At 37.7% G+C, this 15501-nt stretch overlaps 1 protein-coding gene across 4 annotated transcripts in view; it reads right to left on the reverse strand.

Moving 5' to 3' along the window:
* cnksr2b (connector enhancer of kinase suppressor of Ras 2b) overlaps positions 1-15501 on the reverse strand; it is a 50035-nt gene that overhangs the window by 16933 nt on the left and 17601 nt on the right. For 2 of the 4 annotated variants that reach the window (XM_017698583.2, XM_017698581.2), the window contains exons 4-11: positions 13032-13119; positions 9830-9871; positions 7569-7688; positions 5646-5705; positions 5382-5450; positions 3551-3697; positions 1886-2019; positions 780-973 (exon numbers count right to left, since the gene is read on the reverse strand). In XM_017698583.2, coding sequence (XP_017554072.1) covers positions 780-973; positions 1886-2019; positions 3551-3697; positions 5382-5450; positions 5646-5705; positions 7569-7688; positions 9830-9871; positions 13032-13119 — 854 coding nt within the window. Of the gene's footprint in view, positions 1-779; positions 974-1885; positions 2020-3550; positions 3698-5381; positions 5451-5645; positions 5706-7568; positions 7689-9829; positions 9872-13031; positions 13138-15501 lie in introns of all 4 variants that reach the window. The other 2 variants (XM_017698582.2, XM_017698580.2) reach the window with 1 other exon arrangement.

Genomic DNA, 15501 nt, shown 5'->3' on the forward strand with positions numbered 1-15501 from the left:
AACAACTAAATTTAATATAAATGCTTTTCATTATTTACTGTGTCCACTCGCTGCTTTTATTGCAGCTCCCATTATTTTCATGAGACTTGCTCATGCTTCAGTTGCTTCAGTTTTTAAAAGAAATCTGCAAGGATGTTTTTAGTGCTTCTTATAAACACGTCCATAGGTCAGTCTTAGATGTAGGTTACATTTTCTGCCTCTCATGACCCAAGTAATCGCTATTACAAATTTAGACTCATCAGTCCATGAAACCCTACACAAGATGAAAGCTTTAAGTACAGCTTATTTGATGGTGACAGTTTTGGTGGTCTATCAAATTTCCCTTTAAAAATATCCTCAGGTGAGTTTGGGTAGTTGCTTGTATGAATGTTAACCCCTTGGAATCCCAGGCTCATTACATACTAAGACTTATTATTCAGTAGTTAAAGGAAGCCTTGGGAACAGCTTTTGTTGGGGCATAACTTTTACATAATTGCTATTTTGACTGGAAATTTGATAAGCAAAAGGGTGGTCTTTGACTTTTTCACAGTACTAGAAATACTTTATCAAATGTGGAAATTATGTAAATGTTTGAATCACATGAATTCAATCCTTCACCTTATTCAGTGCAATTTTCCCTTATACAGATCAGTCTAAGGGCTCAGACAGAAAAGATTTTCACTGATTAACACGGGCCACAGGGCTATGCCATAGCGAGGCTGATTAAAGAAATATGCATCTGTGGTGTAGACATCAAACCATAGCAGTCTGGACTGAGGAGAGCAGTTCAAAGCATGTACCATATGTTGGGGTGTTGTCCCTGCGCACAGGAGGAGGGCCCTGGTTCTGGTCGTATTCGTAGCAGTAGAGAACCGCATCCTCATCCAGCACAGGAAAGCGTCGTCGACATTCCTGGTCCAGGAAAGAGTTTGGTGACTCTGAACCTTTAGCAACGTCACGCTGGGCCAGGTCACTGGCTGTTCCTGTGTCCTCTCTGCAACAGAAAAAAACTGGGTGTCTCTATTCTGGATACAGATTTGTATAACTTACACATTATATATTTAAATGTTTTAGATATGTTATTCAAAATTTTAAATTTTATTTTGGGAACAAGTGATGATACACGGTAAATAGTTTTGTTGAGTTCTGTTTCAAGATTTGATCACTACTTCTGTATATTCACTTCTAATCTCCAAGATAGGAACGGTATGTGAGAAACCGCAGTGATGGGTTGTCATACTGAACGACATAATCTTGAAGGCAGCATATGTTTCTCTAAGATGTGTATATATTGCATCTTTCAGTTAACGGTGCCTTCACAGATGTGCAAGTGACCCATGCCATGAGCTCTAATACACCCCCATACCATGACGAACACTGGCTTCTGAACTTTACACTGGTAACAATCTGAAAAGTCCTTTTTCTACTTTTCAATATCAATTATTCCAGAAACCTGAATGGTTGACTTGTCAGACCACAGTATATTTCCACTGTGCATAAGTATATTTTACATAAGCTTGAGCACAGCACTCCTTCCCATTTCTGGACATTGTTGACATGGCTTCTGCCGTGCATAGTATAATCTTAGTCTTTATTAGTGAATGCAGCAATGAGCACAGCACTCAGGCCCATTTCTGGACATTGTTGACATGGCTTCTACTGTGCATAGTATAATCTTAGTCTTTATTAGTGAATGCAGCAATGAGCACAGCACTCAGGCCCATTTCTGGACATTGTTGACATGGCTTCTGTAGTGCATAGTATAATCTTAGTCTTTATTAGTGAATGCAGCAACAAACCTTGTTTACTGACAACTGTTTGACAAAGTATTCCTAAATTCATATTGTGATATCCAACACAAAAGAATGCAGGATGCAGTGGTGGACATGTGTCTATGTGTGTCTACCTGGGTGTGTATGGCTCTTCTGGTGGTGGGGGGATGTAGAGGTCCTGCAGGGCGCAGCTGTCCCGCCTGGATGGTGTGCTGAGGGTGCTGGAGGGCGTGGCTGCACTGCTGCTGGGGCTGGGGGGGATGATGGGCTGAGAGAAGAGCAGAAGCAGCAGTAATCATTAGCATTTGATACAGATTACTGCTCTACAGGTGAGAAAGCGAATATTCATATCTGTGTAGTCATAGCAACATAACTGTCCTAAAGAGTGTATCATGAAATGAGTTTATTATTGATTTCACTATCCACTCCTCTTTCTTCCTCCCCCTTGTCTTCTCTGTCTTCTTTCTTTCTTGCCGACTGTCTCATTAGGTTGATTTATCATTAGCTCTCAGAAATAAAGGGTTTTTAAAGACCTTTTTGTTTTGGAAGTACATTTCTAGGAAAAACCTTATTTTTCTGTCAAAACACCTATCAAGAACAAATAATTAATTTTTCAGATTCTTCTAAGGATATAGATATAAGACGATTCAGTCTCATAAGAAAGAGGAATAAAATAAGTGAAAAACAGGAGTTTATGAAAATATAGTTCAAAAAAGTATTGAAAGTTATAGAGAAATGGGACTTCTAAGAACTGAACAAAACCTGGTAGGCCACCATCAGATAAACAGTACTTAATCTTTTAAATGGACAAAAAGGGGGCCAACATTTTATTACACACTTCTATGACCTAACAGTAGCTCAGCCAGTTTGCACTGAAGTCCCTATAATTACTGAACAATAAGCTTTAGTATGAAATAAGTCTGGAATTTTATGGGTTTAAAGCTTTTATCTTTGAGAGAATGCCAGAAACAATGGACTGACCACCACAGAGTCCAGATCTCAACATCATTTAACAGGATTACACCAATTGTGAAGCACAAAATGCAGCCAATTTCTGAAACTGAACTCTGGAGGTGTGGAAAAATACAGATTTCTTTGAAAAAAAACTGAAAGCATGATTTTTGAAAATAATGTAATAAATGCAAAGGGTAGATGAACTAAATACAAAAATAAAATTTAGCTGTTGAGCTTCTGTGTAATGATCTATTAAATATATGTTTATGCCTTTTTCCCTGACACTGAAAAATGCATGACCTGTATTAAATTGCTGGAAATTAAATAAATGAAGTTTGGTTTCTGACTTTTGCAAAGTATGTGTAAGACATATACATAGAACATGTCCACTACAGTAAGGTGTTTGGACATCATGTACCACTGATGGTCTAGATGAAACCTGCACTTTCCTTTGCCAATAATTAAATCCCTGACAGACAGGAGTAGGAAAAGGGATTGGGCAGAAACGGATGAGCAGCAGATTAGAGCCAGGGGAGTCAAAAGAAATGGTGGTGGGGTGTGGGGGGTTGGAGAGAATGAGGAGGATGGGTTGAGATTTCCCATGCGCTCCAGTTGGTCATTGCCCTTAGGGCAAAGAGGCAGCTTTTAACGCAGTGCATCCCTCAGCATGGGGGCTGGGCCACCATGGATCATCATTCACACACACACACACACACACACACACACACACACACACACACACACACACACACACACACACACACACACACACACACACACACACACACACACACACACACACACACACACACACACACACACACACACATAGATGCCAGCTGTACCTGCAGGGCCAGGGGCTTCCATCTCATGTTCTTCAGTAAGGCAGGAGCGGAAGTGAGAGTGCTCTGGGGTCTTTTCTTTAGCGTCAAAGACACACCAGCGGGGTCACCACGCAAAGAGTTCACCAAGTTCTTCAACTGCCAGCCCACCTGCACAAGCACAGAAATATACACTTCAAAAAATGAAGGATTTTTGAACATGCATTTGGTGTGCAATGTGTAATTGATGTAGAACATTTACATTATGTGGAGATTTTTTCAACTTTAAAAAGATTTTTCACACTCACATATCTCATTTGTAAAGACAGTCCTTCAAAGAACTAGGCACTGAAGCGTTCGTTAGTTGAACCAAAAGCGGTTCTTGTATGGCATTACTCCAAAGAACCTTTTTTTGGCATCTATGTTATTATAAATGTAGGTGGATTGTATATCAATGTAAAATGTGCCAAGTCAGCCCTATCAGTTTTGAGGATTATAATCATTATAATTCATTATAATAATGTTATATGTTTGTTTGAAAGTTGAAATTTTGGTTTATTTGTACAGAAGAATCACACTTCTTCAGAATTCTGTCTATACACCATTCTGGGATGGATTACTGACCGGGTCACTGAGGCCAGAGCCCAGGCATCTTGAACTGCCTTGAGAGGGTTGAAAATCTTGGGTCAATCCATAGCAGATATAAACATTAGATGAATGAGTAGTCCTTGGTTATGTCCAAATTACAAAATAAATCTAAAAATATACATATTTTATCTTTTCTCAGGCCCTGTTTTGTTTTCAATCTCTTTCAAATGAGATGTTAGTGTTTGCCCTTTAATATGTGTAAGACCGCTGCTGTTTTGCATTGTGAAAGAAAAAGCGAAGAAATCATGATTCAAATTTTACACAAAAATATTCAATTCTTTACAAAACTGTTATGATGTAGTCAAAGTAAGACAATGCAAATTAATAATGCTAATTTTGCTTATTTTCAAAATAATTTCCATAAAAACTCAAGTGTTGCTAAAAATGGACATAAACATGAACATGAAATATTGTTCATTCTCACCTTTCTGTTTGTAGAATCATGTAGATGTTCATGTTTTAGTGTATTTTTAAAACGTCTTACCAAAACAGTCTTACTAAAACAAACAAACTGAACTGATTAGTGGTGAAATTTTATGTTGTGATGCATTGAATCATTTCCTCTAGCAATATAATCAAAGTAAATCAGCATGACAACAGAGATATATGAGCAACATATGTCTCCAAAACACAGACCTATGCCCATGGCATCATAAGCTTTTTGCAGCACTGTGTAATTAGTTTTTTACAGCACTGTGGTTCTTTTTGTCTCCCATTTCTCTTGGCAAACTGTCTTTACCATCACTGTGCTTATGGTGTTCTTAGTATCATACATGCAGTCTTTCTCAAAAATCAATGAGCAGAATTATTACCAAAACATTCTACACAAGCAAATTTTAGATGTACATGTGGGGTAGGAATGGAAATGATTTTTATGTGGGGTAGGAATGGAAATGATTGAGGTACAGATCACTGCTTATTGTTCCAGGTGTAACTGCTGCTGCTTTTAGGTCATAATATTTGGAGTTCCATGAAATTACCATTATACCATTATCAATCATCTATTATTTAACCATATATATATATATATATATATATATATATATATATATATATATATATATAAACGTATATGAATATTTTCCCCTCACTGTAAATATTAGCAGAAGGTGAGCTGCATGTGATGGGGGTCTGTAAGTGGCATGTATGCCATGAGACAAAGGCGGCAGGGTGAAATTAGAGTGATAATAACATAGATGGCACGCACCACTGTCTGATGATTGACCTGAATGACCTCGTCACCAGCATGGATTTTCTTACAGCGGTCAGCTGGGGACTGCAAGTAAGAGACAGAGAGGAAGTAGAAAGAGAGAGATAAAAAAGTGTGAGAGAGAGTGTGTGTAAGAGAGAGAGAGGTGGAGAAAGGACAATGGTGGAAAAAGGGGGGATTACACGCAGCTCTACACCCTCAGTCATTTCCCAGTGTGTCATCAGTTTTTTCATTATTGAAATAATGAAAATGGCCTTTTACCCCTTCTGTAGTTCCTGTAATTACATGTAGACCATCGTACGTCGACTTGATGTACATGCCCTGGGGGAAGAAGAGGAACATTTTAGAGCCATTGCCTGAAAATCCCGGGCACACAGACACTGAACACGTCTACTCTATTTCAAAGCCCCTTTGCTGTCAGATACATGTACTCAAACAACCTTTGACATACAAGTTTCAAAACAGCCAGAGAGAGGAGAAAGAAAGAACAAGCATGAGAGAGCAAAGCTGTGTTTTATCCAGCTCTGTCCAGGCTCCATAGAACTGCAGCATGTGTTTGTGCATTTGTGTGTTTGTTTGTGTGTGTGTGTGTGTGTTTGTGAATGCGGGGAAGCATTAGAGCTCCAAGCTTGCATGACCACTACCACTAGCATCCTTGACTAAGTGCTGATGAGTGTGTACAGTGACGTGCAGGGGAGCGGTAGCGTGTTGTGCTCCTCACGTGCTGCTCAACATTCTTCCTGCTTTTGCCACTGTTCAAATATGTCCGGCCTCTCGAAGCCTCACATGCTGCTCCAAGCAAGCCACACCACCCCCTATCCATTCCACTCACATTTCAACCATGAATCAACTGATCACAACAGTCTAATGTTTAGCTTTTTGAATTCTAGGCTTATTAAGACTTCTTTTTCAGTAGTTATTTTATATTATTCGCTATTATGATAGTGATATGAGAGTGATAGATTGACATGTGAGCCCACATACATTAGGGCTTAAGGGGACAGTTTGGTCAAAATTGGCATACTTTTCCCCTTAGCCTAAATAAATGCTAGGTGTGCAAAGTTTGCTTCTTTAGTTTTGCACTGAAGCGACAAAGTGGAGTTACCATTGTGCAAATTTGCCTCAAATCATGTCAAATCTCAAACAGTCTTGTGTATGTGACTACTGACACTGTATGCCATCCAAACTTTGCCCATTTATTTTTCTGTTTTCACAAATCATCACTGTCCAAAAAAGCCCAAAATTTCTTTCCCAGTGTTTCTGCATCATTTCAGTACAGCAGCTGGCCTTTGCATGAAAATGTAATAATGAATGGACCAATAGAAATGCTCCAAAATTATTTACAATAAAAATTCAAAATAAATCTAAATAAATAAAATACATTCACATTAGTTTACATTAAAGGGGAATTCCACCATTTTTCTAAATTCCTGTATAAGTCAGTCTTGATTATGTAAACAATGTTATTCAGAGTGGTTTAGTGTGAAATGGTTTATTATTGAAAAACTTGGTGTCTCAGATTTCTTTAGAGTTATGGTAATAGGAACCATAGGTCACAATGCCTATAACACAAATCAGGCATCAGGCAACAAATTCATAAACATCTCATATAATACAGGTAATAAACTCTCCAGATGTCTGGTTCCTATCACCACCACTGTGAACAATTCTGACTCAGTTTTTCAGTTTTTTCAGAATGGAGATTTTTGGAGAAATTATTATTAGTTTTTTACAGCAATGAAGTGTCATACAAGGCCATAGGATATCATTCAAGTCATTTTATAGATAACAGTATGTGTTTAATGTAAGACTAATTCTGCTGTGGCAGGAGTTTTTCATTTTGCTGTGGAGGGAAGAACAGGGGTTTAAAACATCTTTGAGCAGGTTCTGAATACAGCAGCAATGTATTCAGGTTAGCCTCATGAAGCAGATGGAATTCACTTTACATATTACCCATAAATGAACTCAGCTATTACTCATTCTGGCTAAAGCTTAATCACTTAAGTTTTGTCCGGTAAAAACCTAGGAGATAAACAAATCTCATGCTAATGTTGAGGTGTCCAGTTCCTGCAGTCATGATTTCAGTGCAGTTTTAGCTGGGCTCCAGCTCTCCAGGACCAGAACTGGACATACCAGTACATGGGTACATACTTCACAAAGCCACATGCATGCAGCCACACCCACCAGCCCCTCTGTGGACTTGATGTTGTCCAGATGCACCACTTCCAGATGAGCCGCCTGCGACACCATGGGGTCTGAGGACAGCGTGATGATGTGGTCACACACTCCTGACAGCGTCTTACACTGCAGAGGGAGGGGAAAGAGACCAAACAGGTATTTCAGGACCAGTGGCATTCTAGGTCAGCCCCAGTTCACTCACAAAATGTGCATTAGCAAAAATAAACTTTATTTATTGTATTATGCACTGATGATGAAATGCCCTCAGACCACTGTACAATATCAACATAGCAGGAATGTATGAATACAGATGAATAAATACAATGCAAACAAGAGGGTAATACTCTAGAAAGACTGCAACAGTCAGACATAGATTTTGTTCATTGGTTTATAGTGTCTGTAATAAATGTGCAGTTACACATTAACAATGAATAAAGCAACAATGCAACTACTGTTGATATATTCACTGTTACACTGTTACTGTAGCATAGCTTATGGAGATACACAGTCTCAGGTTTTACTCATGTAACTGCACAAGTGTGTTATACTTGTAGCAGCATATTTTTCTTATTTAATCCAAATGAATAATAGAGTATAATAGTGAGTAATTACAATTGCATGAACTATTGTTTTTCAGGAGATGTGCAATTACTGACTATTACTTCCACTGCATCTGTATAGGGAACGCCAACTTTCCTAACATTTAGCTGACTGTACTAATGATGCAAATATTCCACAGAAACTACATTAAATTACGTAAAAGCAACTCTTTAAAAATGAGTAGATCGTTCATGTGTAGTTGTTATGTAGGCACATTAAAATTACAGATAATTATAGGTAGTCCACACACTGCATTTAGGGCAGTAAAATACAACACACATATTAAGGATTATATTGCAAAATGCATTATAGACCATTTCGAAGAATTTTGTTTTAATTTTTTTTTCATTATATACATTGCTGAGAGTGGGCTTTACACAAAGAAGAAATATGAATTATATGATGAATGAGACCATTATTAGAAAAAAAATAAAATAAATTTTTCACTGTATTCATATATACATTTCAGATGTTATTCTTTTCAAAAACATATTATATTTAAAAAGTTATAAATAAATGTGTTACATTTTGGAATAAAACATCATATTTCACATAAAAGTTATTTACACACTACAACAGCTAGCTAAATGTTATGAAAGCTGGCATTTCATGTGCAGGCACAGCACAGGTGCGCTTATAAAGTAGGTAATTACACACTTGTTACAATCAGAAATGGCCTTTGAAAAACAGTGGCCTATTACAAATGTGGAATTACACAAGAGAAAATATGCTGTTACAATTATCAAGATACACGTGTTTAATTACAGTAATTACATTGTTGTTACATGTATTTAATGAGTAACACAGTGATTACAGAAAATTATTGTAAAGTGGGATCAAGTAAATGTCATTAAAGATTTAATTTAATTTAATTCAGGCTTATTTCTATTGTTCTACTAATCACAAAATGCTCAGACAACATAAATAGCAGCTGGTCCTATCGAAAAATAAAAATGGAGGAAAGGTTTAGATATGATGGCATATGGTATATGATGATATGCTATCTAGGAGTCATATCAAACATAGGGATCAGGTGATGAAGCAGGCTCCCTCTCTCTCTCTCTCTCTCTCTCTCTCATAAGCAGATTGCACTGCTGGGCTGCAATATGCTGAGCTTTTGATTGTGTGGTCACTGTGACGTCCCATAAACACCATCTGTGCTGAGATGGCGGGGACGTTGTTGATGCTGTGTGATGTAATCACGTGAGCAGGCAGTCATGTGATCAGATGAGCATCTATGACAGATCACCGTCATGAGCTACTGCCATCGGCCTATTCATCTGTCTCCCATCTTGTCTCTCATTCTGTCTCTATTTCTGTTTGTGGATCCAGTTACCCATTCGTGAATTCCCGGTACTTTGGGTACGTCTCTGTACGAATTGTATGTGTCATTAGCAGGAGTGTTATAGGTGCTGTGGCTAAAGATCTCTTTCTCTCTCCCTCTCTCTCTCTGTCTGTCTCTGTCCTGTCCTGGTATTTATAGCAGGAGGGCAGCTGCGTCCTGATGGGCATTGCAGCATAAGACAGACAATCTGCAGAGCTCTATAAATTACACACACGCACACACACACACACACACACACACACACACACACATACAGACACACACATACAGACACACACACACACAGACACACACACACACACACACACAATTTTTCACTTACCACATGCAGAATTTTATTCTCTGCTTCATACACGGTGCTGTCCTGCAAAAGAGGGAGAGGCGACATTTTACATTAGGATTATTCCATGTCATCTCATCCAGGGCCTAGTAGGTGACATCATAGACGTCCTCAAAAAAGAAAGAAAAAATTATTTAATTTTTGCAACAGTGCAAAATGTCACACTTATGTTTTAGGCCTCTTAAATTAAATGAAACTCCTCACTAAATGCTAACTGACTGGATGGAGATAAACCTTTCAGAGCAAATAAATACAACACTAAGAATAATATTTCACATTAAATCAATTTTGGGCTGATTTAAGCCAATGTATTACATGTGTAACTGCTGAATGTGAAATCATGTTACATTATAAAATTAACACATTTAATTTCCTTGACTTTTCATTTCATTGAAACAAGTATATGAATAAACTATATTACATGAATACAGTTTCATCTTTTAATTTATTTTCCTCTGACAATAACAGGATGAATGTAATACAGACTTGATATCAGTCACACTTACCCAATTCAACTTGATATTCAATTAAAAAAAATATTGATGAATCAGTTTAGTGATACACAATTTGAATGAAATCCAAGGTATCTACAGGTCATTTCATAGCTGTGTTTAGCAGTCTGAAGAGTCTCCACAAGGGGAAGCTGTTAGCACTCAAGTTGCTTTTGTGTGCTGCCTGAGTAGTACTAAATTTTGCATGGAGAACTGAATATACCCTACAGCTAACTTGATATCTATTGAATTCCTATTGAAAAGTGTGGACATATGTGTGTACATAGAAAAAAGTCTGGTTAATTTCAATTACAGGCAAGTTTTTGCCTTCTTAAAAAAGTTACCATTTCAAAAATATGAGGTTTAGGTCCGATAGTGATGATACGTGCATATATATATATGTATTTTTCAATGACTTCCTTCATTAAAGCATTTTAAAATCTTTAAATGGCTCTGTTCGGTCTGTAATTGTTCAGTCATGTCAATTTTTCTTGTACTGACTTAAAAAAGCATACGGATTACTCCATGAATCATCAAACAAACTGACAGATTACGCGACTATTCAAATAAATGATAGTGAGAGCCCTAATATTATATATGTTATTTATGTGGAAATGATGGATACATTACAATCAATTAAATGCATGCCTTTTTTCCAGTGTGCAGAAAATTGAATGTGCATTTGTAACAAGAATAATAATAAGAAGCAGAAGGTCTTGCAGCCAACAGGAAAAGATTAATTAGTCAGTGGAACAGGCAGGTGTAGCAGGTGAGGCAGGGGAATGCTGTGTATGTGTGGTGCTCATGCTGCATGTCCTGCAGCCAAACCCTGTCTGAAGTGCTGGAGGCAGCTGAGCTATCTCTCCCTCTCAGACAGCAGCGAGTGGTGAGTCAGTCCACCCACGCTGTGCTGCTGCAATAATTCCCTTTTTCCTCTCTCTCCTCTCCTCATTTCCTCCCCTCCATCCCTCTGAGACATCAGCTCTCCGTGACCACGTGTGGGTGGCGACGGCTGCTTTCTAGGAGGAACTCCGCTGTCCAGCTTTAGGACTGTATTTATGACTAATAGGTAACATACTGGGAGACTCCTTCAGCCCACAGCCTGTTCCTCTCAATGAGGCCTCAAATACACAGTAATTAGGGCTATTATATAATATAATCTATTTACACACCTGCACTTCAAGAAGCTTTAAAATGCCAGTCAGATACAAAACAGGCTAAAAGGAGCATTTACAATCCTAACCCAAACTGCAACCACTTAAGTGAAAAATGAAAAACTTGCTCCTGATTTATTTTTTGAAAACAATATTTTATCATACATTTCTTATTGTATGTTATTTCTTTCCTAATGTCCTCTTATGATGATGATTTATGTACCAAAAATAGCTGTAATTTATTTTTACATCCATTTTCCGCTCTCTCTTTGTTTACAATTAAACAGGATGTTTTTGTTACTGTGTCTTCAAGTCTGATATATGTAAAAGAGCTCTGTTCTGATTGGCTGCCCTGTAATGTGGCTCATTAAAAAGTACTCCTGGCTGAAACACTCCATATAACATGAATGGACAGGTTAAACCACTGTATACAAAATATAATTTAAAGTATTTCACCATGGTATCAGAACTTTCAAAAAATCTCTGTATTAATTTTGTTATTTCATTTCATAATTGTAAGTTTTTTTCACGATGCTGTACAACTTCTATCTCTATTATTATGGAAACTCCTACAGCTTCGTTCATCGCCAAAATTTTTTCCAATTTTTTGTTCCAAAATGTATTATAGAGCACTTTCAAAAGTTTTCTTTCTATCATATATCCAAAATTGTTAGGTGGTTAGGTGGTTAGATGGATACATAGCATGACAATAAATTAACCCATTCTCTACAGAGAACTCAAATATGGCATCTTTCTGCCAATTTTTGTGCAACATTTAATTTCATTTCTGAGTTGAACATATTGGCAAAAAAGTAAAACATAAAATATATAATGTTCACTGTGGATTAAGTGTTATTCAAGTTATTTTTGCTATATCAGCAAAACATGTCATTTGACCAGGGGCACTCAAACTTTGTATATGAAAGGATCTGCAATAAAACAGATTTTATATCAGCCAGAACTGTGATTCCAAACTTTTGAACAGCACTGTATATATAAAGTGTTGGTTTTCATGACATCACTAAAACAATGAAAATGAGTTGTTTTTGAGGTTTCATTTACATATATGAACTGAAGTGTGCTTCAATGATTTTTTTTCACATTTTACTGTACTCAAGGACATTTGGTTTTCACAAGGACACACACACCATAATGTCCTAATTCTATAGACTCAAAGTTCTGGGACAGCAGCTTCTATCTCTTCTCTCCCACAGGAGCCAGGCCATCATCGGCCGCACTGCCCCACGCTGCAGAAACATTATTTCAATCCAGAGTGTGGAGCTGAGAGCAAGGAAGAAAAAACATCTATGTCCTCCTTCTACTGAATCCTCTGCCCTGAAAACATCACTTGGCTCTCAAAAGCGTGCCTTTAAAAAGCCTCTGTAGCCTTGTGGACTTAAAATACATCACCACGTCAGCTCCAGGGGAAAAAATAGTGAGCATTTTGAGGTCACAAAGCACAAATATCAACACTGAGGTTATGCTCAGCGGACTGGGGATGGTGGGAAGAGTCGTTTTGGTGTGGTTTTAAAGGAGTACCTGCTGCACTATTGTCGTCAGCTCCAGGCACAGCTGGATGACGTTGTTCCTGGTCAGGGAGTAGTCTGCCACTGCGGCAAATGGAGACCTGAGGAAGAAGTAACACCTGGAATTAACCATTAGATCACTCTTCACTACAGCTGTGTTGACTGTAAAAAAAATGGAAAATGGCTGAGGTAGATTTGAGCATTTGCGAGATCTGGACTAGTAAACAACTGCACTAGCAACTGTCAGATGACTTTTAGAAATGTTTTTGATTTAATGGGAATTATTGTCCATGGTAATCCACAAGCCACTAGAGCTTAAGGGGTTAATATAAGAGTGTAAGAGGAAAATTCATGGAAAAGAAGCAGGGAACGATGAGGAAAAAGGCAGTGAGGGAGACAGAGAGTGAGAGACAAAAAAGCAGAAAGAAAAGAGTGAACAGATTTCTTGGTTCACTGCACACATTCACTGAGGACAGGCCAATAGAAGAAAGCTCAGTGCATGGCAGCATTCAGGCCCATCTCACACTAACTGTCATTATGTCACCAGAGGATCTCCTGACTTGCACACTACTCAAACTATGCTACCCATAGGGAGTTTAGAATCAATATTTTCAATTATCTAAATAAAATAGGGTTATAAAATAAAGGGATAAAATCACTGCGACATACTTGTTTACATGGATAAATAAATATGTTTTATAGTGTTGAAAGTGGTAAAATAGAGGTGAAGTATTCAGGTTCCTATCACCACTACTGTAAACACTGTCAGTTTCTCTTTAACCCTTAGAGCCCTAAACATTTTGAGATTTCTTTTGGTATTTTGGGTCAATTACAATTACAATTGTAATTATAAAGTACTTCCATGAGACAATTGTGCCATATGTTAATTTTAGGAGACCCTGGGCTACTCAGATATGCCATTATTTGACATGTAAATACTAATACTTTGATATCTTTATGAATTTTACTCATTTTTAAACAAAAACTTTATTTTAAATTACAAATTGAGTTGCATATTTAATATAAGATATTCTTAATACTCAAAATCAATGTAAATTGAAAAATAGAGCTGAATATTATTAGTTTTATAATAATATTTGTCACAATTATTGTTGTTTATCTGTTAAAATGTGTTTGGGGTCTGTTTATTTGATTTTGAGAGAAAGAGGGAAAGTGATAATATAGTATATTATTAAGCAATTAATCTAGTTGTTCCAAAAACAGGATGGCTTATGATCAATTAGAAATAAAGTAACAGAAATTACTAATAACAAAAGTAATTCCAATCTTTTGAACGGTAGTGCATTCAGGGCCTGTTTTACTGAGAGCACAGTATTAGAGCGTCTGAGATGTCTGTATCTAGAAACAGGGACATAAGTACATGATGAAAACAAAGAGGAGGCAATGAGCCGGCATATATAATATTCATGACCGTGGGATCCCTTGTCATAGTTTATAATGAGGGCGTAATAAGCGCTAAGTGATGGCCCTGAGCCACGTCCTGCTGGCATCCTGTCCTCAGAGACTGAATGAGAATGAGGCCCTGCCAGGCCCACCATAATACAGAGACATGGAAGAGGAAATTAATTGCTCTGTGGAGTTATGAGTATGTGCTGTTAGGCAGAAGAGCAAATGGACTGGTCTAATACAGAGAGCTTGACTAATGCACACAAACACGCTCCTCACGGATCAACATGAGCCCTAAGCTGGTGTGCTTGCTCCTTTCAGGGCCAACTCCTCCAAACAGAAGGCTCTTACATAAGAGCTTCGCTCATCTTTTGTTTTTCAGCCGATTGCTCAGAAGCATTATGTAAAAAAATCAACATGATTGTGTTTTCAGTGACCCTGCACATGACCCCACTGATAATCACTTCACAACAGAGCCTTTTAGCCAGGGTAAATAATCACATGACCCAAGAGGACAATAGCAAGGAGTGCTTTGATTAAATATTTGCACCTTTATGAATAAAGGGATTGGTTGGCAAAAAATCAAATCTGCAGTTTTCCTCATGCTGAGTGTAGTCAATCAGTTAATACATGTTTGATGAACAAAGCTTGCATCTTTAGTTTTGCATTAGAACTATGAGGCTAACTTAGCTGACAAGCAACGGAAGAAACAACCCACCAGTTAGCATTGTGTAAACTGCATCCCTAAATCATCATACAATTTCCTCTCAGGTTGTTAAAGCAGTCAAAACAAACAACACTTCACATGTACGTCACTCGTCACTATGTCTACATCTGAGAAAATGTGAAATGTAAGGTTTTTTGATGTTTTGGAATACTTCCCTTTTACAGAAGAGATGTGATTTTACAGACTGCTAATAATTGCTGACCACTGCAGCTGCTGTTACAATGGACCTCTCTGACAGACAGGACAGTGTAAAACAGTGATATAATGCCTGATATTCTGTTAATCTAGGGAGCTGCTATGAAATGCATATTTGCCACTGTCAGCTTGAAGCTAACATTACACTGAAATG

Source organism: Pygocentrus nattereri, chromosome 16, assembly GCF_015220715.1.
Source record: "Pygocentrus nattereri isolate fPygNat1 chromosome 16, fPygNat1.pri, whole genome shotgun sequence".
Lineage (NCBI taxonomy): Eukaryota > Metazoa > Chordata > Actinopteri > Characiformes > Serrasalmidae > Pygocentrus > Pygocentrus nattereri.